The 26,457-nt window shown below is 43.6% G+C and overlaps 1 protein-coding gene across 2 annotated transcripts; it reads left to right on the top strand.

The window, feature by feature from the left end:
• Positions 1 to 26,457, top strand: NIT2 (nitrilase family member 2). 2 transcript variants are annotated; one of them, XM_032150312.2, is made up of 10 exons: positions 1 to 77; positions 3,571 to 3,689; positions 4,615 to 4,735; positions 6,175 to 6,263; positions 10,981 to 11,074; positions 11,576 to 11,650; positions 14,205 to 14,283; positions 16,605 to 16,703; positions 18,983 to 19,038; positions 19,388 to 26,457. In XM_032150312.2, exons 1-10 carry the CDS (start codon positions 71 to 73, stop codon positions 19,477 to 19,479), a joined length of 831 nt encoding a protein of 276 aa, XP_032006203.1. In that variant the 5' UTR covers positions 1 to 70; the 3' UTR covers positions 19,480 to 26,457. The 2 variants fall into 2 exon arrangements, with proteins under 2 accessions (XP_032006203.1, XP_058293565.1); XM_058437582.1 differs by lacking the exon at positions 1 to 77 and adding an exon at positions 421 to 460 and having other exon boundaries at positions 19,388 to 22,552.

Below are 26,457 nucleotides of genomic sequence, written 5' to 3'. Positions count from 1 at the left end.
TAGCGTCGCCGCGGTCCGCTCGGTCTCCAGCGCTCAGTCCGCGCCGCAGGTGGTGCTTGTCGGGAGAGCCATGACCTGTAAGTGGCGCGTCCGCGCGCTGCAGCTCGAGTTCGGGCCGCGGTGGGGAGGCTTTGGAGCGTCGCCGGCGGTGGCTCGGCCAGCTCAGCCCCTCCGCCCCGCGTCCCCGCCGTGCGCGGCCTTCCCTGACGCGGGCGTCCGCGTGGGTCCGGGATCGCGTGGCCGGGCGGCCGGGCGCACTCCCGGGATTCCAGGCTTCCGGGGTGGCGGGCGAGGCCCAGAAAGCACTAGGCCACCCGGGCCGCGCCGGCACCCGCCGCGTCCTGCTTGGCAGAGGCTGATGGACGTGTATTTCGCGACGGTGTGGGCCGCGGTGGTAGGATCCCACTCCCTTGGGTGTTTTCAAGTTGCATGACCTCCTCCAGCCCCGCCCTGCACAAAGGTGCCCAGGCGGTTCTTCCTCTCCCCACTCACTTTCCAGCTCCAGATTTTGACTTGGAGTCTTGCTGTGTCACTTGTTCAGTGACTTTGTGCAGCTTTCCCCCTGCAAGTCCCCTGTTTCTTTATTTGTAAAATGATGTTAATGATACCTCACAGAAGTTTATGTGTGAAGGACCTGGCACATTGCTTTAAATGTTATTCCTTTGTTGTTTCCTTCGCTCGCAGTATTTTATTCTTTCCCCCCTCCCCCTTAGTAAGGTCTTCGTTGTTAGATTATGATGAATATTAGGGCAGCCTTAAAAGTCATTGTGTCTTCACTTTACAGATGAGATGGAGTGACTGGCGTCTCGTCCTCAGCATGAGGAACTGCCCAGTGGCGGGGTTTCCCTCCTGCAGCATGTCTGCAGAGTGGGTCATTTGCAGAATGACAGGCAGTCCTAAGCTTAGTTGAGGACCCCGCCCTTGTGGGTGAGATGTGTAGGAGAGGAAGCCATCAGCATAGCCATGGTAATCCCAACAGTTTGGGAGGCTGAGGCACGAGGATCGCTTGAGCTAAGGTGTCAAGAGTTGGAGACCAGCCTGGGCAACATGGCGACACTTTGTTTGTACTAAAAAATACAAAATTAGCCCGGCGTGGTGGCACGCCCCTGTAGTCCCAAGCTACTTGGGAAGCTGAGCAGGGAGAATGGCTTAACCCCGGGAACTGGAGGGGAGACATTTAGTGGATTTATCTGCTGTTCTGATAACAGCTCAAAATATCTATTTGCCCCAGAATAATCCCAGCTTTTATTTCCTGTGTTAGTTTCCCTTCAGATTCTGTAGCTATTTAGCAGGCTGCCTTCAGGGTTAAATTTAGTACTTCTCACTATATTTAGGATAGATCGAGGAATGGGACACCTGAGTTTTCCTTTTAGTTAACCCTGAGCCAAACAGGCCTTCATCAGAGGCCAGGGTTTATCATTGTTTCCTTTTCTGGAGACATTTGCATTGTTACAGGAAGCACCCAAAAGAGATAGCTCTTTAATGGTAGGATTTTCAGACTCGAGCAGAGGTGGGATGGGGAGTTCGGGCAGGCCATTACTAATAATTCCTGAAGTTTTGCAGAGCTTCATAGATTATAATGTGCTTTGGATCCTTTACTGCGGCGTCCCACCAGACCATGAGCAGGAACTATGTATCCATCAGGGTCCAGGCAGGACATGGAAACAACACTAGTAACTCGAACAAGGAAAATTATGTATTTATATATTTATTTATTTTGGAGACTGAGTCTCACTCTGTCCTCCAGGCTGGAGTGCAGTGGTGCAATCTCAGCTCACTGTAACCTCCAACTCCCAGGTTCAAGTGATTCTCCTGCCTCAGCCTCCTGAGTAGCTGGGATTACAGGCGCCCACCACCACACCCGGCTAATTTTTGTATTTTTAGTAGAGACGGAGTTTCACCATATTGGCCAGGCTGATCTGAAACTCCTGACCTCAGGTGATCCACCTGCCTTGGCCTCCCAAAGTGCTGGGATTACAGGCTTGAGCCATCACACCCGGCAGAAAATTTTATATAAAAAATTATTATCTGTGCGAGGTCAGGAGATCGAGACCATCCTGGTGAACATGGTGAAACCCCATCTCTACTAAAAATAAAAAAAAAATTAGCCAGGCATGGTGGCGGGCGCCTGTAGTCCCAGCTGCTCGGGAGGCTGAGGTAGGAGAATGGCGTGAACCCAGGAGGCAGAGCTTGCAGTGAGCCGAGATCGCACCACTGCACTCCAGCCTGGGCGACAGGGCAAGACTCCGTCTCAAAAAAAAAAAAAAAAAATTATTATCTGGCCAGGTGTGGTGGCTTATGCTTGTAATCCCAGCAGTTTGAGAGGCTGAGGCAGGAGGATCGCTTGAGCCCAGGAGTTTGAGACCAGCCTGGGCAACAAAGTGAGACCGTGTCTCTACAAATAATTAAAAAATTAGCCAGGCATGGTGGTGCATACCTGTGGTCCCAGCTACATGAGAGGCTGAGACAAGAGGATTGCCTGAACCCAGGAGGTCGAGGCTGCATTGAACCATGTTTGTGCCACTGCACTCCAGCCTAGGCGACAGAACAAGACCCTGCCTCAAAATTAAAAATATTAGCTAATGGAAAGTGATTATCATAAAAGCTAAAAGGGAACTTTAAAGAACAGAAGAAAAGCAAATATGATGTATAGCTACTACCTCCAGGAAGAAATAAGCTTGGAAGAGCCCCCAGCCTCCTTGCTCCAGGGCTGAGCACAGACCTTGTCAGGGCTGGCTACATAATTTGTGGGGCCCAGTCCCCTTGTTCAGATAGCAAGAGAAAAGTGCTGTTAGCTTTTCCTTCTGCAGTATCTCTCTCAACCTCTCATGGTGTTATTTGCTGTTTAATGTCATGTTCTCTTGGACACAGGAATATTTACGGGGTAAGTGCAGACTTTTACAGGTGCCTGGGACCCCTGTCCTGTGAGTAGGCATGTGTGCAGCTCACTGGCTGCCAGGTTTTCCGTCTGCCAGCAGCAGGATTGATGTTCTGTGACCCAGCCAGTAGTGGGGAAACTGAGACAGACATCTTCCCTTCCTATGAGCTGGGCTGCTCGTGGGAAGCATGTGAGCACCTTCCAAGGAATCGCACTTTCTGTGCTGGGACATACTCGGTATATGGATTGGAGGTAGACGAGAGGCCCAAGAACAAATAGTAAGGGACAGGGCCATATTCAAACCCAGTCTTTTTACTTTAAGCCATTTAATTCCCTACACTGCATAGTAAGAAGCTGGTTCACGCTAGATTCTTGTGCCTGGCATGGGACTTTGCCCGTGGATATTGCTCTATCTCTAGACAGACTTTAGACTATTGACATTTTGGACAGGATAATTCTTTGTTGTGTTTTGGAGGAGGTTGTCCTATGCATTGTAGGAAGTTCGGCAGTATTCTTGGTCTCTATTCATTAGATGCCACTCACACCTCATCAGTTGTGGCATCAAAGGTATCTTCAGACATTGTCAGATGTCCCCCAGGGGACATAATTGCCTTCCATTTGAGAACCATGGCTCTGTCTGAATCCAGCAGTTCGATCTTCTGACAGCTGTTTTCTTTTGTCTTTGTCCTCAGCTTTCCGCTTGGCCCTCATCCAGCTTCAGATTTCTTCCATCAAATCAGATAACGTCACTCGTGCTTGTAGCTTCATCCGGGAGGCAGCAACGCAAGGAGCCAAAATAATTTCTTTGCCGGTCAGTATGGGGGCAGCCGTTCTGTTCTGGCCACTGTAGACCCAGCAGAACAGTGTTTGCTAGCTCTGGTTGTCCTCTTGTATCCTGGGGTCCAGCAGTGTCCCTTGGAGCCCATAGATTGTTCCGTGTTTGACTGGAGGATGACCTTAGCAAGGGTCTTTGTGAGATAGGATGTGCCAACACGGTCACAGGTCTTTAGCTTTTGGATTTTCCTCCTTGTTCAGATGAGGAAGCCAAAATCCTAGTATATTGAGGGACATAGGGAAAACTAAAATACTCAGTGCTTGGATACTTCGTTCCTTATATAACTAAGTCTTTATAGAACCAGAACATGTTGGTTTTAGCACTAAGCCTCCAACATTTTTTGTTTTAAATGAGCTCTGGGAGAACTCATGTGACTTGTCTCCCCTAACCCACTAGGCTAGCTTTGTAGTCTTACCTGTGGCTACAGGCTCTTTACCCTTGAGATGTCAGTGTTTTTCTTATTAGCTGGTTTTTTTTTTTTTTTTTTGAGACAGAGTCTCGCTCTGTTGCCCAGGCTGGAGTGCAGTGGCACGATCTCGGCTCACTGCAAGCTCCGCCTCCCGGGTTCACGCCATTCTCCTGCCTCAGCCTCCCGAGTAGCTGGGACTACAAGCGCCCGCCACGACGCCCGGCTAATTTTTTTTTTGTATTTTTAGTAGAGATGGGGTTTCACCGTGTTAGCCAGGATGGTCTCGATCTCCTAACCTCATGATCTACCTGCCTCGGCCTCCCAAAGTGCTGGGATTACAGGCGTGAGCCACCGCGCCTGGCCTCTTATTAGCTGTGTTTTAACCCTTCGACTGAAAGCAGAGCTAGAAGCAGCAGCTATGGCCTCTTACAGCAGAACTTTAAAATGGGTGAGTGTTTTGATCTTTTTTTTTCTCTGCCAATATTTTTCTAGGAATGCTTTAATTCTCCATATGGAACGAAATATTTTCCTGAATATGCAGAGAAAATTCCTGGTGAATCCACACAGAAGCTTTCTGAAGTAGCAAAGGAATGCAGCATATATCTCATTGGAGGTAACTTCCTACCCACAAGGTATAATGACCGAAACATTAAAAACATCTGAGTGAGCCAGATGTGGTGGCTTGCGCCCGTATTCCCTACTTGGGAAGCTTCAGCTTGGGAGGCTGAAGCGGAGAGCTTCTTTTTCTTATTTATTTATTTTTTTTGAGGTGAGGTCTTGCTTTGTCACCCATGCTAGAGTGCAGTGGTGTGATCATGGCCCACTGTAGCCTCACCCTACCAGGCTCAAGTGATTCTCCCACCTCTTAGCCTCCTGAGTAGCTAGGACTGCAGGTGTGCACCACCATGCCTGGCTGATTTTTGTATTTTTTTTTTTTTTTTTTGGAGACGGGGTCTTGCTCTGTCACCCAGGCTGGAGTGCAGTGGCACGATCTTGGCTCACTGCAAGCTCCGCCTCCTGGGTTCACGCCATTCTCCTGCCTCAGCCTCTCGGAGTAGCTGGGACTACAGGCGCCGGCCACCATGCCCGGCTAATTTTTTTTGTATTTTTAGTAGAGACGGGGTTTCACCGTGGTCTCTATCTCGTGATCCACCCGCCTCGGCCTCCCAAAGTGCTTGGATTACAAGTGTGAGCCACCACGCCCGGCCTATTTTTGTATTTTTTTATAAAGACGGGGTTTCACCATGTTGCCCAGGCTGGTTTTGAACTCCTAGGCTCAAGCAGTCTGCCCACCTTGACCTTCCAAAGTGCTAGGATTACAGGCGTGAACCATCATGCCAGGACTATTTTTTACTATACTAATAGAAGATTGAGAAAAAAAATTTTTTTCCATAGAGGCCACATACATAAAGGTAGCTTTATTTTTGTGGTTTTGGAATAAATGTTTAAAGGTTTTATTTGCTTAAATAAAAAATAAACACAGAAAAATTTCTATAAATATAGCAAATAAAATTTTTTCTGTATGATGATATATTAAGAATTAGAAATGAAGGCAAAGCAAGCAGCCTGGAGATGAAACTGCATTCAGTGACGGAGAGGCTTCTGACTTTACATTCTTGTCTTTTGGGATACAGTTTTGTTGCAGGACCTGGTGAATTCAAGTTAAGCTATGGGAAATTTTTCATTTTGCCCTAATGTTACAGATTAAGTGTTGCTCAAGATCATGGCTGAATTTCAGGAACAGTTTGGTTATTTTTTAAACCTGTCTTTGGCATCTAACCTAATCATATCCTATCTACACTCTGGAGTTTATCTCTGAAAGATCGTATTCAAGAAGGAAAAAGAAAACCATGATTAAATAACCCATAGAAGGGAATACTTATTCTGTATTATAGAATGAGATGTTGCCTTATTCTAAAAACAAAATGAATAAACAAACCGTAAAAGATGGGTTTTTTATTTTTGGACCCAAGTTATCAGGCTTTTATCCCTTTCTCGCAAAAGAATTGCTCTATTCTTTTTCTTATGGTATGTTTCTTCTCTCAATGAAAGGCTCTATCCCTGAAGAGGATGCTGGGAAATTATATAACACCTGTGCTGTGTTTGGGCCTGATGGAACTTTACTAGCAAAGTACAGAAAGGTAAGTAGGAAGTGTGGCATAAGAATTTGTTATCTTTAAGCCAGCAACAATGTGTGGAAAAAAAAAAAGAATTTGCTATGAAGTCCCTTAGTCCCTCTCATTGTATCACACATGTATTAGGGTTTTGACTGATTGGCACAGGTTGTTATTCTTGGCCATTTGCATCTTTATATAAGTTTTAGACTTAGCCTGTCAATTTCTGCAAAGGAACAACCTATAGTAATTTTTTTTTTTTTTTTTGACGGAATCTCGCTCTGTCGCCCAGGCTGGAGTATAGTGGCGCAATCTTGGCTCACTGCAAGCTCTGCCTCCTGGGTTCACACCATTCTCCTGCCTCAGCCTCCCAAGTAGCTGGGACTACAGGTGCCCGCCACCACACCCAGCTAATTTTTTGTATTTTTAGTAAAGACTTGGTTTCACCGTGTTAGCCAGGATGGTCTTGATCTCCTGACCTCATGGTCCACCCGCCTTAGCCTCCTAAAGTGCTGGGATTACAGGCGTGAGCCACCGTGCCCAGCCAACCTATAGTAATTTTTATTAGTGTTTCATTGAATATATAGAAAACACTTTGGGAAGAGTTGCCATCTGTTTAGTATTAAATGCGTATACATGGCCAGGTGTAGTGGCCCATGCCTGTAATCCTAGCACGTTGGGAGGTCAAAGCGAGTGGATCACCTGAGGTCAGGAGTTCAAGACCAGCCTGACCAACATGGTGAAACTCCGTCTCTACTAAAAATACAAAATTGGCTGGGCGTGGTGGCGCATGCCTATAGTCCCAGCTACTCAGGAAGCTGAGACAGGAGAATCGCTTGAACCCAGGAGGTGGACGCTGCAGTGAGCCAAGATTGTGCCACTGCACTCCAACCTGGGCAAGAGAGAGCAAGACTCCGTCTCAAAAAAAAAAAAAAAAAAAACATTTAAGTCTTCTTGATGAGTTGACCATTTTATCATTATGAAATATCTCTCTTTTTTTTTCTTGTAATACCTTTTGTCTTGAATTCTCCTTTATCTTTGCTATCACTATAGCCACTCCAGGCTTCTTATGCCTAATGTTTGCTGGTACATGGTTTTTCCAGTTCTTTGTTCTCAAGCTATATGTGTTTTTATATTTTAAGTGGATCTCTTGTCAACAGCATATAATTGTATCTTAATTTTTTTGTTTATTCTGACAATCTGTGTCTTTTAATTGAAGTGGTTAGTCCATTTATATTTAATGCACTTATTGATATGATTGAATTTAGGGATACAGACATTTTACTTTTTTTTCCTTTGTTCATCTTTTCCGTATTATTTTGGATTAATTGAATATTTTTTAGAGTTCTGTTTTAATTTATCTATTGGCCTTTTAGTTATACATCTTAGCTTTTTTTTTTTTTTTCCCAGTTGTTGCCCTGGGAATTATAATATGCATCCTTAACTTTTCACAGGCTATTTAAGAGTTCATATTATATCACTTCATGTGAAATTTAAGAATCTTATAATGGTATAGGTCCATTTTTCTACCCCACTGCCCCTGCCCTCATTCTTTATGCTATAGTTGTCGTTTGTATTCCATGTATATATTTTATAAATCCCACAAAACAGGAATACTTGATTTAAATAGTCATATGTATTTTAAAGAAATTAAGAAGAAAAAAATCTTTATGCTTACCCAAATATTCATCATTTCTGGTGTTTTTCTTTCCTTCCTGAAGATCCTTCTTCTACTGGTATATCCTTCAGACCAAAGGATCTCATTTAGAATTTTGGTACTGAGGATCTGTTAGCTAGGAATTCTGTTAGTTTTTCTTTATGAATATATATTTACATTGTTTTCATTCTTGAAAGATATTTTTGCTGGAATAGAATTTTGGATTGATAGTTTTCTTTTTTTTCCGGTAGTTGTTATCTAGCCTTTTTTTTCTTCTCTGATGAGAAGTGAGTAGTAATTTGTATTGTTCTCTTGGATATAATTTGTTGTTTTTCTCTTCCTCCTTTCAAGCTGTTTTCATAATCTTTAGTTCTTAGTACTTTGACTCTGATATACCTAGATGTGGTTTCCTTTGTCTTTGTCTTCCTTGGTACTTCTTGAAACTGTAAATTTAAATTTTTCACTGTGTTTGGGATGTTTTTTGACACTATTTTGTTAAATATTTTTCTGTTCCTTTTTCTTATGGAGCTCCAGTATATGTACATTATATTTTTAAATATTTTTCCAAGGTCAGCAGGCTCTGTTTTTCTGTTTTTGTTTTTCCAATACTTTTTCCTTCTCTTCTACAGATTAGATAATTTCTGTTGATCTTTCAGACTTATTCACTCTTTCTTCTGTCTTCTTCAATTTCCCGTAAGCCAACCCAGTGAAATTTAAAAAAATTCAGATATTAAAATTTTCAGTTCGGAAATACCCCTTTGCTTCTTTTTTATAGTTTTTATTACTCTATGATATTTTCTATTTGTTCATTAAAAGCATATTTTTCTTTACAGTCTTGAGCTTAGTTTCTGTAGCTGCTTTAAAGTCTGATAATTATCACATCTGTGTGCCACAGAATGAGACTATTATGCCTTTGATGTAAATAAACTCATGTCCAAACAAACAACAACAAAAACATTATAACATCTGGGTCATGGCAGGATCTGTGTTCATTTGATTGCCTTTTCTTTGCAGTTTGGATCACACTTCTGTTTCTTTGAGTATCTACTAATTTAAGATTGTACAGTGGATTATATGTTGTAGAGATTCAAGATTCTATTATAGTCTTCCAAAAAGTGTTGAATATTTTGTTTTAACTGATGGTTAACTTGGCCACACCCAAACACCAAACTCTTATCTTCTTTGTAACGTGGGCAGCAACTTTAGCTGCTCTGTTCTATCTGGTTGTTCTGCCCCACTTCTGTGTAACTCAGTGACCAGCCAGAGATTTAGAAAGATTTTATATGCAGAATTTAGGGCTCTCCTTCTTTGCTTTCTCCATTTCAGGATTTCCCCCCCTTGGTTTCCAGCTCTGGTTCTTCAAGCCAGTGTGATTATGGGTAATTTTCACCACCACTTTTCACAGCAACTGGGACCTTGCTTCAGGGTAACAGCTGTAAATAGCACCGGGAAGTTCACCCAGGGCTGTTCCCTGCTTCCACATGTTTGTGTTCTTCTCTTCCGGTTTTGCCTGCTTTGTTTTGGTCATTCTTCAGTGCTTTAAGTAGTTGTGCCTTTTATTTTGTCCAGAGTTCATAGTTAACCACAAGAGAGCTGGTCTGATAGGAGCTACTGTGCACCTGCTGGAAGAACAGCCAGCATTGGGCTACTAACCCAACTCTTTGAAGTATATCTTTTTAGTATGAAGTTTTCCAGTCCATGAATGTGGTATATATCCTGACATTTATTATGCTTTCTTTACTTTCTCTCAATTTCTTTTTATAGTTTTTTGACATAATTTTGTATAACATTTGTGAGATTTATTCCTCATTGGTGTTTTTAGATGCTCTTTCATTTTCTGTTTTTTTTTTTTTTTTTTTTTTTTTTTGAGACGGAGTCTTGCTCTGTCGCTTAGGCTGGACTGCAGTGGTGTGATCTCGGCTCACTGCAACCTCCACCTCCCTGGTTGAAGCCGTTCTCTTCTTTCAGCTTCCCAACTGGCTGGGATTATAGGCACGCACCACCATGTCTGGCAAATTTTTGTATTTTTAGTAGAGACGGGGTTTCACCATGTTGGCCAGGCTGGTCTTGAACTCCTGACCTCAGGTGATTTTTAAATGCCCACCTACTTTCCACCTCTCCTGTCAATTTGTCAGTTTGATTCTGATAAGTCTTTTTTTTTTTTTTGAGACAGAGTCTTGCTCTGTCACCCTGGCTGGAGTGCAATTGTGCAATCTTGGCTCACTGCAACCCCCACCTCCCAGGTTTTTTTTTTTTTTTTTTTTTTTTTTTTGAGACGGACTCTCGCTCTGTGGCCCAGGCTGGAGTGCAGTGGCACAATCTCGGCTCACTGCAAGCTCCGCCTCCTGGGTTCACGCCATTCTCCTGCCTCAGCCTCTCCGAGTAGCTGGGACTACAGGCGCCCGCCACCACGCCCGGCTAATTTTTTGTATTTTTAGTAGAGACGGGGTTTCAACGTGGTCTCGATCTCCTGACCTCGTGATCCGCCCGCCTCGACCTCCCAAAGTGCTGGGATTACAAGCGTGAGCCACCGCGCCCGGCCCACCTCCCAGGTTTCAGCAATTCTCCTGCCTCAGCCTCCTGAGTAGCTGGGACTACAGGCACGCAAAACCACCCCCGGCTAATTCTTTTTCTGTTTTTAGTAGAGACAAGGTTTCTCTACGTTGGCCAGGCTGGTCTCGAACCCCTGACCTCAGGTGATCCGCCCACCTCGGCCTCCCAAAGTGCTGGGATTACAGGCATGAGCCACCATGTCTGGCCTGATTCTGAGAAGTCTTTATTTAGCATTTATATTTTTAAAAAGCAACATATTAGTTACCTCCCATGAGAAACCTAGAGGTTGATTTGCATACCGCATAGAAAATAGGGGTTGCAAAAGGTACAGCATCATTTTTCCAGTTCCCTGTGGTAGAATTCATTTTGATGAGGTGTCAGCCAGCTTGTGGGGTGGATTATGAGCAGTTTGGGGTTGCTGTTTGTATAGTTGATCTTAGAGCACCTTCCATATCCGCCCAGGGAAAGATATTGTCATTACTGCCATGGACCCTGCTGGAAAAGAGGTAACCAAATCCATTATTTGTGATGCAGATCCATCTGTTTGACATTGATGTTCCTGGAAAAATTACATTTCAAGAATCTAAAACATTGAGTCCGGGTGATAGTTTCTCCACATTTGATACTCGTATGTACCAGATAAGTTTGCCTCTTTAGCAATCTCAGTAGAAGACAATCAGGTATTTATCTCTTTTTTGTCTCTCTCCAATTTCTTCACATAACCTAACTGAAAGACCATAAGTGAGAAAGGCAGAGAATCATCACAGATCTGGAAAGTTCGGGCTTATTTGAGAACTAAGGATTTGACACGATTTTGCCCTTTGATTTGATTGTAGCTTCCTGTTATGGCTTTCAGAGTATACCTATTAGGCTATGGTTGAGTACCTCCCATCTAGATAATAAGCATTCAATTAGAATGAATTTCTCATCTTTACTCTGCTGATGTAAATATGTCTTTATGAGAGGAAGTCCAAGTAGGAATGAGCTAGTAAATTATCTCTATCCTCAGATCCTGTGTTAATTTATCCCTGTCAGTGTTTTGTGATCATTAAGTCATGGAGGATTTCACCTGCCACACCATGCTGTAGGGAGTTAACTTTTCATTTGTGCATTTTCTGTTTGGAAACAGCTTACTGCAGAGTGGGTCTGGGCATCTGCTACGACATGCGGTTTGCAGAGCTTGCACAAATCTACGCACAGAGAGGTGAGGCAGTGCAACAGCTGTGTTATGTGGGTGCTTGGAGGCTTGGTTCTAGGCTGGTCTATGTGGGATCCTTAGTCAAGAAAAGCTGGGAGAGGGCTCTTTAACTTCTCCATCTTCAGCCCTTTCACCCCCATGAGGCTTCCCAGACTTTTGCTGCGTATGGATGACAGGGTTTTTCAGGGGTTGTAATTAAACACATCATGTAGCTAAGATAGGACCTGTGCTCCTAAAGGTCTGGTCTACCCTTGAGTCCTTCTTGTTACTGTGTTTGGAGAGTCACTTGAAGCCCAGTAGAAATGAAGTGGATTTCACCACTCAGTACCCCTAGACATTGGGTACAGTAGAAATGCGGTCTGTGATATTTTGGTCCAGACCAGGAGAAGTGTGCCAGTATCTGGGAAGAGCGAGTTCAAAAGATGTGGGTTCTAGTTCCGGCTCTTCCCTTTAATTGGCACAGTACTTTGCTAAAATGATTTCACCTCTAGAGCAGTGTGGTTCTCAGTTGAGTCACAGGAATGATATGAGGATTAAGAAGAGAGAACCTATAAAGCCCCTCGTGTGGTACTCAACAAATACCAGCATCCTTACTAGACTGCTTGAAGCTACTTGCAAATAGACTGTCACTTAACCAGGTGAAGTGCGTGGAAATGGTTTGACTGCCTGCTCAGAAGGTGGAGGTGCATGGGCTCTGGGGTCAGTAGTCTGTGTTGAGCCATATATCAATAAGCATTCGGGCAACTCCTCTGCCCCTAATTTCTGTTGAAAAGAATTACAAAATACAAAATGTGGTCATTGGCCATGTGGAGCTGACATATGGAGCTGAGAGAAATTTGTTTTTGTTTGTTTGTTTATTTTTTTGAGACAGAGTTTAGCTCTTGTCACCCAGGCTGGAGTGCAATGGTGCGATCTCGACTCACTGCAACCTCCACCTCCCAGGTTCAAATGATTCTCCTGTCTTAGCCTCCTGAGTAGCTGGGATTACAGGTGCCCACCATCAGGCCCAGCTAATTTTTGTATTTTTAGTAGTTATGAGGTTTCACTGTGTTGGCCAGACTGGTCTAGAACTCCTGACCTCAGGTGATCCACCCGCCTCGGCCCCCCAAGTGCTGGGATTACAGGCGTGAGCCGCTGCACCCAGCCAGAGCTGAGAGAAATTTGAATGACAGTTCTCTACCTTATTTTTGTTTGTTTGTTTTGAGGCAGGGTCTCACTGTCACCCAGGCTAGAGTGCAGGCGTGATCATGGCTCACTGAAGCCTTGGTCTCCTGGGCTCAAGTGATCCTCCCACCTCAGCCTCCCAGGTAGCTGGGACTCTAGGCATGTGCCACCACACCTGGCTAATTTTTAAATTTTTTGTAGAGATGGGGTCTCTCTATGTTGCTCAGACTTTCTGTACTTTTTTTAAGTGAAGCTCATACCAGTGGGCTAGGGAAGGCCCCCAAACACCAGTCTGACCTTGACCCCAGCCAGTGTCCATGCTGTTGACACTATTGCAAGAAGGAATTCAAGGATGAGTCAGAAAATAGTGCAAGTATGGAGATTTATTGCAAAGTGAGAAGTACACACTCAAAAAAGGGAGTGTGTGTGTGTACTCAAGAGCGTCATGCGCAAGGAGGTTTGGGCCATCTACCTTTGTGGGTTTCCTTTTTTTTTTTTTGAGATGGAGTCTCAATCTGTTGCCCAGGCTGGAGTGCAGTGGTGCCATCTCGGCTCACTGCAACTGCCGCTTCACAGATTCAAGCAATTCTCCGGCCTCAGCCTCCCCAGTAGCTGGGATTACAGGTGCTTGCCACCACGCCTGGCTAATTTTTTGTATTTTTAATAGAGGTGGGGTTTCATCATATTGGCCAGGCTGATCTCGAACTCCTGACCTTAGGTGATCTACCTGCCTCAGCCTCCCAAAGCGCTGGGATTACAGGCATGAGCCACTGCACCCACCACCTTTATGGGTTTCTTTAGCAAGGGGTGAAATATTCCTGACGCTTCCTAGAAAAAGGTGGAGATTTCTTGGAATTGTGGTGCCACTCATTTTTTCACCAAATACGGGTGTTCCAGAAACTATCATGGCACTGGTGGGTGTGTGATTTAGTATGTTAATAAGCTTATAATGAGGATAATGAGGTCCTAGGTGAAACCTAGGTCAAACCCAGCACCATATTGAGTCCACTGGGTCTTAGCCCTGGTTTCTCAGGGTCTTAGCCCCTAGCTTAGGCAGCTATTTCAACAGTTTCTTTTTGCTAGTCATATGAAACTGCTGCCTGGAATTGTCTTTTCTCTTGCAACCGTCCTGTATTATTTCTGTCTCAAAGTCACATGTGATTTTGGTCATCAACACCACTTTTCTTGTGTGTCCATATGTGTGTGACTTATGTGTTTGTATTAAAGGAATTCAGAGCCATATCTTAATTGCTGCTGGCACTGTCTGACTTGGCTGACATCTTTTTATGTTTGGGAAAGTTTGAGTTCAGTCCCTGCTAGATAAGGAACAGTGGGGAGGACTGGTGGTGTTGGGTGCTCACTGCATCCACTGTTCTTTGGATTTTCTCTCCCCAAGGCTGCCAGCTGTTGGTATATCCAGGAGCTTTTAATCTGACCACTGGACCAGCCCACTGGGAGTTGCTTCAGCGAAGCCGGTAAGAAAGGAACCATGTATTCAAGCCTCTCGGTGTGTCCTCTTCGTAGAAAGATTTCCGGTTGGGTGGAGGTGCCAGCCTTCCTGATGTGGATTCTGTCCCTGACTCAGGATGCCCTTGTATCCAAACGCAGTTGGAAAGGATGAAGCTATAAGGAGGACTGCTACTGCGGAGCACTTTCTCCTCAGAAGCCACAATACCAACCTCATGGATTTTGGAAACTGTACTTTTTTTTTTTTTTTTTTTTTAAGAGACGGGGTCTTACCATTGCCCAGGCTGGAGTGCAGTGGTGTAATCATAGCTCATTACAGCCTTGAAATCCTGGGCTCAAGAGATCGTCCTGCCTCAGCCTCCTGAGTAGCTGGGAGTACAAACATGCACCACCATGCCTGGCTAATTTTTTATTTTTTGTAGAGATAGAGCCTCACTCTGTTGACCAAGCTGGTCTCAATCTCCTGGCCTCAAGTGATCTTCCTGCCTCAGCCTCTTAAAGTGCTGGGATTACAGGTGTGAGCCCCAAGCCCCGCCGGAACTGTGGTTTTGGCATTTTCAATATTCAGTGTGTTAGATGGGTAGGGATTTCATTTTTCTGTGATTAGATGTGGATTGGTCCCTCTCAAGTCAGTTCCAGCAACTTTTACAGAGAAATTGAGAACCACAGAGCTTATGTCTTCAGAGCCCCAGAAGCCAAGGAAAAGGCAGAGATTAGTTTAGCTTGACCTAGGGAGAGATTTGTGGTCTGTATCCAGCTGATTCTTTTTTTTTTTTTTGAGACGGAGTCTTGCTCTGTCGCCCAGGCTGGAGTGCAGTGGCGCAATCTCGGCTCACTGCAAGCTCCGCCTCCCGGCTTGACGCCATTCTCCTGCCTCAGCCTCTCTGAGTAGCTGGGACTACAGGCGCCCGCCACCATGCCCGGCAAATTTTTTTTTTGTATTTTTAGTAGAGACGGGGTTTCACCGTGGTCTCGATCTCCTGACCTCGTGATCCGCCCGCCTCGGCCTCCCAAAGTGCTGGGATTACAAGCGTGAGCCACCACGCCTGGCGTATCCAGCTGATTCTATGCCATTCAGATCAGAATGCTTATCCTACCCCCTCCTTCACACCATCCTACTAGTCCTGAGGGTACTGTGCCAAGAAACTCATTAGAAGCTCTTCTTCTTCTAACCTATAACTCCAGGGCTTTGCACAAGCATCTTTGGCAGGTCACAGGTGCCTTACCTTAGTCTTCTAAGGCTGAGAGGTGGTAAAGGGCAAATAGCATAGGTGGACATAAGATGGAAGGGAAAATGAATGTGACTTTGAGTGTGTGAGTGTGTCTGTCTGTCTGTAAAGTGCTCTACAGCCCATGAAATGCTGGTCTGTGATGATGGTTTTCTTTAGAATTTTTAAAAGTTGAAGTAATACAAAAAAGTGTACTAATTTTAAGCACATAGGTTGGTGAATTTTTGTGTATTCACCTGCCACCAAGATGAACATACAGAACACTTCCAGCCCCCAAGGATGCTCCCTTTTCTGCCCCTTTCTAGTCAATACTCCTCCCTCTGCCTAGAGGTAGCTGCTATTCTTACTTCTAGAGATGGTGGTAATTTTTAATGGAAGGGAAAGAGGTTTTAGCTGGTTGCATGGTGGAAGATGGGGGTAGGGGTATAAGATGCCATGAATATTAATAAAGGTACAGTTTTGTCAAAAGTAAGAAAAGTTTCTGGGATACTGAGATGACCCAGCATGGGTCTATTAAGTCTAGAGGGCTCTGATGTGAGGTGGTTTGGTGTACCTGGACTGCGAGCTGCAATTTTTGTTCTATTTGAGATGGTGGGACCGCCACCATGGGCATGGAAGCGCCATGTGGCCTGCAAGGTGTATTACTCTCAAAAGGCCACTCCATTCTCTCCGGCCACCTTGACTTGCTTTAACCAGAGAAGCTCTTCTCATGTTAGCTTATGGCAGGGTTTCTCAGCAGCGGCACTGTTGAAATTTAGGTGTGTAATTCTTTGTGTGGGGGCTGTCCTGTGCATGGTAGGATGTTTAGCAGCATCGCTGGCCTCTACCTGCTTGATGTCAGTAGCATCTACTTAGTCATGACAGTCAGGAAGATCTCCAGACATTGTCAAATTTGGTGGGCAACATTGCTCCTTGCTGACAACCACTGGCTTATGCAGTAAGGTAACTTTTTAAGAGAAGGTTCCATGGTTCTGGCTTCCTTCTACATCTGAGTTAGCCTGAACTATCCTATTTTTAAAAAGAAGGATCTATCTACTTGGGTTAGAAAAATGTCAGATTTATAATGTATGATTTACCTCTTTCCTGTCTGTTGACTACAGGGCTGTTGATAATCAGGTGTATGTGGCCACAGCCTCTCCTGCCCGGGATGACAAAGCCTCTTATGTTGCCTGGGGACACAGCACCGTGGTGAACCCTTGGTGAGTGAGGCTAAGTGAGAACAGGCTCAGTTGGAGCTTGAGTGGTGGCTCGCTGGCAAATGGGTTTTCTGGTTCCTGAGCAGCGAGGCGCTCACTTCTCACTCCCATTTCCCCACATATCCTGCCAGCTTTCTGCCTGTCTCTGTGAGAGGAGCTTCCATTTGAAAACCATGTGAGAAACAAATCACCCTGCCCTCATGATCAAGCGCTTGGCCTTAGCCCTCTTCTGAGTTTCCGGTGACCTTCACTGTCAGTCATACTTGGATCACATGGGGAAACAAGGCAGCAGTGACAGGCAGGTTGTAGTAAGAGACTCTGAAATTTTTGGTTAAAATTTAAGTTGGCTGACTAGTCCCAGGGTAGGGATGAGTTACAAGGTGAGGACTTTGCTCCCAGCATAATGATCAGAGGAGCAGTCAGGATGGGTTCAATAAGTGAAACTATGACCCTGTCCCCGACAAAAGGGTGAAGCATTTTATTACTCAGTGCAGCCAGCACATAAGCCTGCCCAGACACAAGTACAGTCATACGCTCATATGCATTCCTTACAGTCTACATTTGTACAGTTTACATCCTACTTTCACAACGTGGTCTCAACTTGAACTCTCAGGAAATTGTTCTTATTAAGCCCAGTTTATAGATGGTAGAATTACAGAGGAAGCGGCTGGAATTCCAGATGTAGCAGCTAGACCTAGTGTTTGAATCCAGGACATTCGCCTTCAGAACTTGGATGTATTCCACACTAGTTCTCTGTACGAAAGCACGCACACACACTGGTATGTATGTCTACATTTCAGGATGAGTATACCAGTAACAAGACTGAGAAGAGTTAAATGTTACTGTGGGGTTCCTGAGGGTTCTCTCTTCTGCCTTTATAGGTAGGGCTCAGAGCTCCATGTGTGTGGTGGGGAGGCCTTGGAAGACATGACTAGTGTGAGATTCCAGTTGGCCTCCTGCACATTAGGCTTGGAGACATTAAAGGACTAAGTTGACTTGAAAATTTTCTTGAACTTGCATCAAGTTGCACTGTCCAGAAATCTTTGAATGCCAGGGCAAATGGGGAAGAATCAGAAAAGAATTCAGTTACATGTCATAAATGGTGGTGCTTGTAGCCCATTTGTGCCAAAAGTCTGTTTGTGGCTATCTGGTAAACAGAATCAGTTGTTATGTCAGATTATTTTGGAGAAGCTTCATTTCTCTAGATAAGGGTTTGAACCCTTGCTCTGGGCCAAGAGACTAGACACTGGAGATAGTTTTTTTTTTTGAGATGGAGTTTCACTCTGTTGCCCGGGCTGGAGTGCAGTGGTGCGATCTCAGCTCACTGCTGCAACCTCTGCCTCCCGGGTTCGAGCCATTCTCCTGCCTCAGCCTCCGAGTAGCTGAGATTACAGGTGCACTCGGTTAAATTAAGCCAACTTAAATTTTAATCAAGTGGCTGAGATTACAGGTGCCCAGATAATTTTTGCATTTTTAGTACTGATGGGGTTTCGCTTTGTTAGCCAGGCTGGTCTCGATCTCCTGACCTCAAGCGATCCAACCACCTTGGCCTCCCAAAGTGCTGGGGTTACAGGCATGAGCCACCGCACCCTTCCTGGAGATAGTTTTACAGGTCAGCCTTACCCTGGATTTATGAAGGAGTGTGGCTGTTCCCTAGTGCAGGGCTCCTGCCAGTGTGAGGTTACCCTCCATCCCCCCGTGCCACTTCTACCCAGTCGCCAGAGGGTGAACTCTTTCCCTCAAATCTGAAACTGAAGCCCATTAACACAGGGGTTCAGGCATCACAGCCACCAGGGCAGAGACCCCAGCAGATCTGGGACCCTGCCTAGGCCCAGCTTCACCACTCTCAGGTAGGGTAGCAGCCCAGGCAGGTATGAAGAGCGGGTCTAGACTGCCCTCATAAAGCAGTCCACTGAAATGCACTCGTGAGGGCATGAGATGGAGCTTCCTGTTGATGGTAGGTAGCTCTATTGCCAGATCTTTATAATCATCAGATAACCACCGTCTCCTAGTGGTTTGCAATTTATGAAACATGATCCATAATTTTATCACTAAGCCCTCACAGAGCTCTTATTTCCACTTTATAGATTAGGAAATAGAGATTTAAAATACCTTCCCATAAGGCCACAGAGCTGTTTAAATGATAGAACATAAATCTGTACGACTACCTTCTTGTTTTCAATCTCAACCCTTTGGCCTGTGAGCTTGGGAGGAAAAAACAGAGACCTTGAATATCACCAAACATCAGTGAATCCACTCATTCTCTTCTGCATCTTTTTCAGGGGGGAGGTCCTAGCCAAAGCTGGCACAGAAGAAGCAATCGTGTATTCAGACATAGGTAAGATTTTCCTGGGCATGGTTTAGGTCTCTGATGTCCCTATTGTTCTGAGGCCAGACTCCATGGCTGGGAAGTCCCTGTCATTTGGAGGGGTTCCTTTATGCCCCTCCTCATTGATCTCTGGGGATATTCTAGGGTCTGGTTCTCTGGCCAATCCCTGGGGAGTATATCAGCTTGAATTTTCTTGGTTTGGTTTGAAATGATGCCAGGCCATCTGTGCACCTAGATAAGACCTATGTTACTAAGTTACTTACTAAGACTCTGGTGGTTTATACAGTCTGGGGAAGAAGTCCCCTTGGTTAGTGAGGAGCTGCAAATTATTAATAGTGCACTCTCCTGTTTTTTGCAGACCTGAAGAAGCTGGCTGAAATACGCCAGCAAATCCCTGTTTTTAGACAGAAGCGATCAGACCTCTATGCTGTGGAGATGAAAAAGCCTTAAAGTTTATATTTCTAATGTGTCACAGAACAGGAAGATATGATTCTACAACATAATCAACTCCCTATTAAATTCTTTGATGAAGATTTTTTTTTAAATTTAGCCTTTTCCTTCCTAGGTTCTCTATTGAGATGAGAAAGCCTCATTATGCTGACATTTTCCACACCACATTAAATAGTTAAGAAGGATGTAGCCTGGAGCCGGAGAGCAGAAAGCTGGGCTGGTTCTGAAGCTTCTTCCGTACTTAAGTTGCCTCCAAGCAGTTTGTGAAAGTATCAGATCTTGGTATCCTGGTGACTGATTCACCTAATATAAATATATTTGTGTCATGAACCTCTTATCCCATTGCTGGAGTTGGAATCTCCGTCATCTAGAAAACGTGATCTGCTGCTATTCTTTTCCAAGCAGTACCTTGAAGTTCCATTTTTGGTTCATGGGTAGCTATAGAATGCAAGGTGATACATCTTTGGTGTTTGCCAGGGAAGTCGGCAGCCCCACCCCTCCTACCAGCCTTTGCACTCTTCAAATTTAAAAAGGAGCCACTCATCAACCCCAGGCCCTTCTGGTCTTAGAGGAAGGACTGGGCCAACAAAGAATACCATGGGAGAATGGCAGTGGTGGCATTTAGTGAAGACAATTTAGTATGAATCTCTGCAAAAGATTTTTTTGATAGCGTTCAGTGTCTGAAAGTCCCATTATTTTTCTTTTTTCTTTTTCCCCAGTAACACTTTCTAGCTCCACAGATAAGGAATCACTGAACCTAGTAGTTCTTAGACAGCTTGGTTTCAGAATCCTTTTGCGGTTAAAAATTAGGGACTGAGCCAGGCGCAGTAGCATGCACCTGTAGTCCTAGCTACATTGGAGGCTGAGGCAGGAGGATCCCTTGAGTCCACAAGTTTGAGTTCAGCCAGAGACCCTATCTCACTATATGTATGTATCTCAAAGACTTCAATGGGTTTTTGCTTACTTGGGCCAGTAATTGTTTAACAACCAGCTATTTGAGAAAAATCCCCGATTTTGCTGCTTTTCATCGTGTAAATACTTAACCATGGCTGAGTTCAAGCTATCTGCATGACACCTCTAAACATAGAGTTGGGAATAGATGTGCACAATCCGCTCTTGGGAGCTGGTGCAATCCTGCTGTAGCACACCACTGGTTTAAGATAGATCTATCATATAGCTATTTACCATTTACCATATTGGAAAGTAAAATGGAGAAAAATTTAAAACACAAGATACATGAGCACACATTCCATTAGCTATAAAGGTGAAGACATGGTGTCATTTAACTTCTGGAAAACAACACTGTGTACTGAGAACAAGAGAAAGACAAGTGACTTTTTAAAATTAAGTTTTTAGTTTACAATTGATGCATAATTTTACTTTAAAAAAATAAGTGTGCAATTTGGTAAACTTTGACATATACAGCTATAAACCACTCAAGATAACATATTTACCACCCCCAAAAGTTTCCATGTGCTCTATTATAATCCCTCTGGCTAGTCCTCTGTCAATCACTGATAAATTTTATTACGATAGATTAGCTTGCATTTTCTAAAATTATATAAAAATGAAATCATGCCATTAGTGCTTTTTCTGTATGTCTTCTTTCACTCAAAATCACTTGGAACTCAAAATTACGTCTTTCACTCAAAATTACATACTCTGTCTGTATGTCTTCTTTTACTCGAAATTACTTCTTTCATTTTTAGACAGAAGCAATCAGACCTCAAAATTACTTGGAGAGTCATCTGGTGTGTGCATTAGTAATTCATAATTCATTTTTTATTGCTGAGTAGTATACAATTTGTTTGTTCATTTACCTGCTGTTGGAGATTTGGGCTATTTCCAGATTTTGGCTGTTGCAAAAAAGCAACCTCACAGATCCTTTTAAAGGATGTCAGGTGCTTTCAGGTAACCCTAGACTACAGTACCACTGCTATCCTAGCAGGCACACTGAAATAGTTAAACGTTGTAATAGTGCGAAATCATTTTCTTTTTTAAAAATGTATTTTCTTACTTTTATATATTTTAGTCTCATGAGATTATTTTCTTTTTTAAATAGAAAGTCTTATTGTAAAGCCTACATCTGTATAAAAAATGAAAGAATGATCTGGTTGATGTGGATGTGTGGAACCTAGGAACCCTCTCTTGGATTTTCTTATTCCCCAAAAAACTTCATTTCCTCTAAAGAGCTGCTCAGAAGTTTGGAAACCAGTGGACAAGCCATCCTAGTTGTCTTGATGCTACAGAAGCAAAGACGCTTTACAGAGATGTTGCATTCCTGTAACAGGTAAGGCAGGTGGATGCTAAAACTTTTTACATTTCTTTTTTTTTTTTTTTTTTTTTTGAGACAGAGTCATGCTGTCGCCCAAGCTGGAGTGCAGTGGCATGATGTTGGTTCACTGCAACCTCTACCTCCTGGGTTCAAACAATTTTCAGGCCTCAGCCTCCTCAGTAGCTGAGACTACAGGCATGTGCCACCATGCCTGGCTAATTTTTGTGTTTTTAGTAGAGACAGGGTTTCACCATGTTGGCCAGGCTGGTCTTGAACTCTGGACCTCAAGTGATCCACCTGCCTTAGCCTCCCAAAATGCTAGGATTACAGGCGTGAGCCACCACGCCCGGTCTAATTTTTGTATTTTTAGTAGAAATGGGGTTTCACCATGTTGGCCAGTCTGATCTTGAACTCCTGGCCTCAAGTGATCCACCAGCCTAGGCCTCCCAAAGTGTTGAGATTACAGACGTGAGCCATGGCACCCAGCCTTTTGTTTGTTTTTGTTTTTATGTATTTCATTAAATGAATTGTCCTTTCAGTGGTATATCAGGTGATCTTGCCTTCTGGTACTCTTGAAAAATATGAAAAACAACTGAAGTAGGCATCTCCTATAATTAGTATGTAGCATTTTATTCTTAGAAAATGTGTGGTAACCTGGCCCTGGATTTTACCTTTTTGCAAAGTGATATCTGAATAAAATGAACACTAGATTCCCACTTGGAGTGAAAGAACATTGCAATCGAGGCCATGGCTAAGTTTTAACTGCCATACCCCTGTACTCCCTGACTTTCTAATGAATTAGACAATGATGTTTTATTTTTGTTTTTTGTTTTTGCATAATACTTTGAAGTCTGCTGTCACAAGTTGTGAACCTCTATCTCTTGCAGTTTAGGTAAGGCAACACATTTAATGAATTCACATTTAAGTGAATTCCTCACAGGGATGACGAACTCTGTTCAAATAGGTCAGGATGTGCAGTTTGTGGTGAAAGTTCTACTTGACTTTGACCTAGCTGTTTGAAGCTGAGAGCTAACAGATAGTAAGTGTTGCACTGATTGCAAATGAATAAATAAGTAACATTATGGGGTTTTAAATGACCAAGGAGGGAGTAGATTGTGACATCGACTGGGTATTTAGGGAAGGACTCCTTCCTGATACCAAAAGTTAGGTCTGTGCAAAGTACACCAAGTGGAAAAAAGTTGAGACAAGAGTTTAGGTTTCAAGATAAATGTTCTGCTCTGTTGGCACTGGTTTTAAGTCTTTTGTGCTACTTTTTAGGCATTGCTGTGTAAGTTTTGGTGGTGCGTGGGTACAATGAAGCCAGGAGGGATAGAAAGGGAAATGATGCATGTGCTGCAGGCTAAACAGGGGCTGTTCCTTATGCCTCATAACCATCTGTGTGTGACAGTTTCACATTTCCTATCAAATTATTATCTTCATTCATTTCTACTTGTGAATGAAGTTCGGAGACTAAGAAAAAGCCAGCTGTTGGAATAGAAAGCACTTTAGGATAAAATGGTCTTGTTAAAATCACCAATTAAAAACTTAAGCCCCTGATGTACAAATAACTAAAACACATACATACAAAGACACTGCTTCTTGTTCAATGATTTACTTCACAGCTGATTCATAATCAAATGAACAAGAATCTGCAAGAACAGAACATGGTGGGCAGGGTCCAGTAATTCCAAATGTTGTCATCCTAGCTCTTCCTGAAGTATATTGAATCCTCCAAGTATATCCCATTGTGCTAACTAGGCTTTAAGTCTTTTGTCTGTAGATTCATTCTCAAAGTTTCTCCCTCAGAACAAAGAGCATGCCATCCTGTAAACTACTCTCCCTGATTTTTTTTTAACTCAATTTCTTAAAGTTTCTTTCAGTTGCTTTTCAGACCCTGGCAGCCAGATTCTGCTTTCATCTTTCCAGTGACACTCTTCTGGCAGATTACTAAAGACCGATTCGTAGACCTGTCCATGTGGCCTCTCTCAAACTCAACACCATTCATGTGACCTTGTTCATACTGCCTCTCTGACCACTTAACATTGTCCCTTAGATGTTAAAGGTCCTTATATTAATAGTTTTATTTTTAGCTCCTTTACATTTTACATTTTGTCCTGAGGAATCTCAGCTACATGCATGGTCTTCAATATATGCTGATAATTCTCATTCACGTAGCTCTCCTGTTGGCTTTTTCCCACTCGTTTAAAAACAACCACTTCACTTTGCTGGACTCTACCTTGAATGCCTCATTTTCAGCTCACACTCATGCTGTGCCTTTATTTAGATTTGTTGTGGTTGTTTCCCCACATTCTGGAAAGCTCCTTACCTAAATCCTATTTATTCCTTAATGCTTAGCACAATTTATTACTCTTGTTTCCATGGCACTACATTGTACTTCTATTTTAGAGACTACCTTCCTCTGAAGCATATGACAGGTTCATTTACTATCCAGCCCACCAAAACTCAGTTTTTGAGCTCCTCTATATTCATCTTTTTATGGCTAACCCTCACCATCACGAGTGCTTAGTAAATGTTGAGTTGAAATGAATTTATTCCTACAGGTTGCACTTGTTCTCTCACCAAGTTTTCTGGCCAAATAATTCTGGAATGATTTCCTTACCTTAAGGGAGTCTGATCTGGGAAGAGCCTGGGATGTGATGTAACTTCATATACTGTATAGCTGAATATTCATTTACTTAAGATCTTAGCTCCGTTAGAAAGCAGTGAAAGCAGTGTTGATTTAGAGGCCGGGCATGGTGGCTCATGCCTGTAATGCCAGCACTTTGGGAGGCCGAGACGGGCAGATCACTTAAGGTCAGGAGTTGAAGACCAGCCTGGCCAACATGGCAAAACCCCATCTCTACTAAAAATACAAAAATTACCCGGGTGTGGTGGCGCATGCCTGTGATCCCAGCTACTTGGGAGGGTAAGGCAGGAGGAGGTTACACTGAGCCAAGATCACACCACTGTACTCCAGCCTGGGCAACAGAGTTGAACTGTATCTCAACCAAAAAAAAAAAAATGCAGTATTGATTTAGAGCTAAGGTCACCTGATGCTCAGGCCAGTAATATTTCTCCCTGCACCATGTTATTGTCCAAGGCAGACACTGTAATGCTCTACACTGCTGAAAAACTAAGCTTGAGATGCATAAAAGAACACACAGAGATGGGGAGTCAGCTCTCCATACATTTTGTGAGTAGAGGCATTGGTGTTTTGTTCCAAACTATCCAATCGAGAATGTTCGTATAATGACAGCTTTGGAAGATAGAGACTATCTTCCTCTGGACCATAGGACAGGTTTGTTTACTATCCGTTACAGTCAAAATAGTGTTTCCCTCTAATGCAAAAGTCAGGCCAGTTTGCTTGTGACCCCATTATATTTGGGCTGTGATGCAAACCCACTGCACGTGCAGTATCCACCTAGCTCGCCCTGTGTCACTCCCATGGGATCTGGGGCTCAAACTCATGTTGCTTGCTATGTTCTAAATAAGTCTGTTGTCTGACCCAGGAGTCTCATGTCTTCTGCCAGCGTTCAGAAAACTAGTTTTCAAGAAGGGTAACATCTTAGACCTTTTACAGCTCTTGACACAGAGCAATATTAAGAAATAAAATCAGGTAAGTTATTTAATATAGCAGTTCATAATTTAGGCCATGGATCATCTCTGCAGAGAATCCTACCATGCTGCATTCTTGCTTTAAACCTTTCACCCTCTAAAACGATGCCCAAGAGCCAATGTTAGTCATGGTCTTCCTGTATTTGCTCTAAGCTGTTTCATAGCCTTCCAGGACAACACTTGCACAGTCATGTTATCTTTAAGCACCAACAAAAGAAATGGAGAAATTTGAGCCATGTGTCCTGAGCTCTGAAAGGCAGCAATCATCTTGACCCCTAGCATACACCATGTTCAGCTTCCTCCCCTTGGCCAGGTACCACAGCTACTTCTATCCCAGTGATCAGCAGGCCCTCCAGCATGAAGACCTTTGAGAAGGATCTAAGAGTACTATAAGCTGTCAACTCCTAATATGATTTGTGCACTATCATCACCTTGAAGTAAACCAGACTAGTTATTTTCATGCTAAGAGTTGTTTGAAAACAGTGCCTTCTTTTTGATGTCTCTTGTAGGGTACTGGCAGAGGGATCTCAATTTTTACTTTATACCTGAAGGGCAGCTTTTTGGTCTGATAGTTATAGTGCAATCATTCACATTTTAAATCACAAATACCCCCACCTCTTGATGAAAACTCCAGTCTGTGGCATGGGTGTACATTCACTGCCTAAACGACCTTTGGCCAAAATTTGTGTGTATATGAAGTCATTCTACTTTAGCATACTCAAAGGCATTCCTTTAAACCATTTATCTGTTTGTACACAATAGCCAAAGGAATATTTGTTTCTATGGCTGATGTAATAAACTATCACAAATTTAGTGGCTGAAAAAAAGTTATTCTCTTTTACTTTTGGAGTCCAAATTCCTGGGGCCAAAACGAAGGTATTGGTGCTCTGCTCTAGGGCAGGATCCGTTTCTTGCCTTTTCCAGTTTCTGGTAGTTGCCAACATTCTTTGGCTTGTGGCCACATCACTCCAGTCTCCTCTGCCTCTGTGGCAACATTGCCATCTCTTCTGTCTGAAACTTTCCTCTTACATAGACATTTATGACTGCATTTTAAGGTCACCAGATCATCTAGGATAATCTCCCCTTCT

This window comes from Hylobates moloch, unplaced genomic scaffold (genome assembly GCF_009828535.3).
Source record: "Hylobates moloch isolate HMO894 unplaced genomic scaffold, HMol_V3 SCAFFOLD_4, whole genome shotgun sequence".
Taxonomy (NCBI): domain Eukaryota; kingdom Metazoa; phylum Chordata; class Mammalia; order Primates; family Hylobatidae; genus Hylobates; species Hylobates moloch.
The sequence above is the reverse complement of the archived record's forward strand: the minus strand, read 5'-3'. Positions and strand labels throughout refer to the sequence as shown.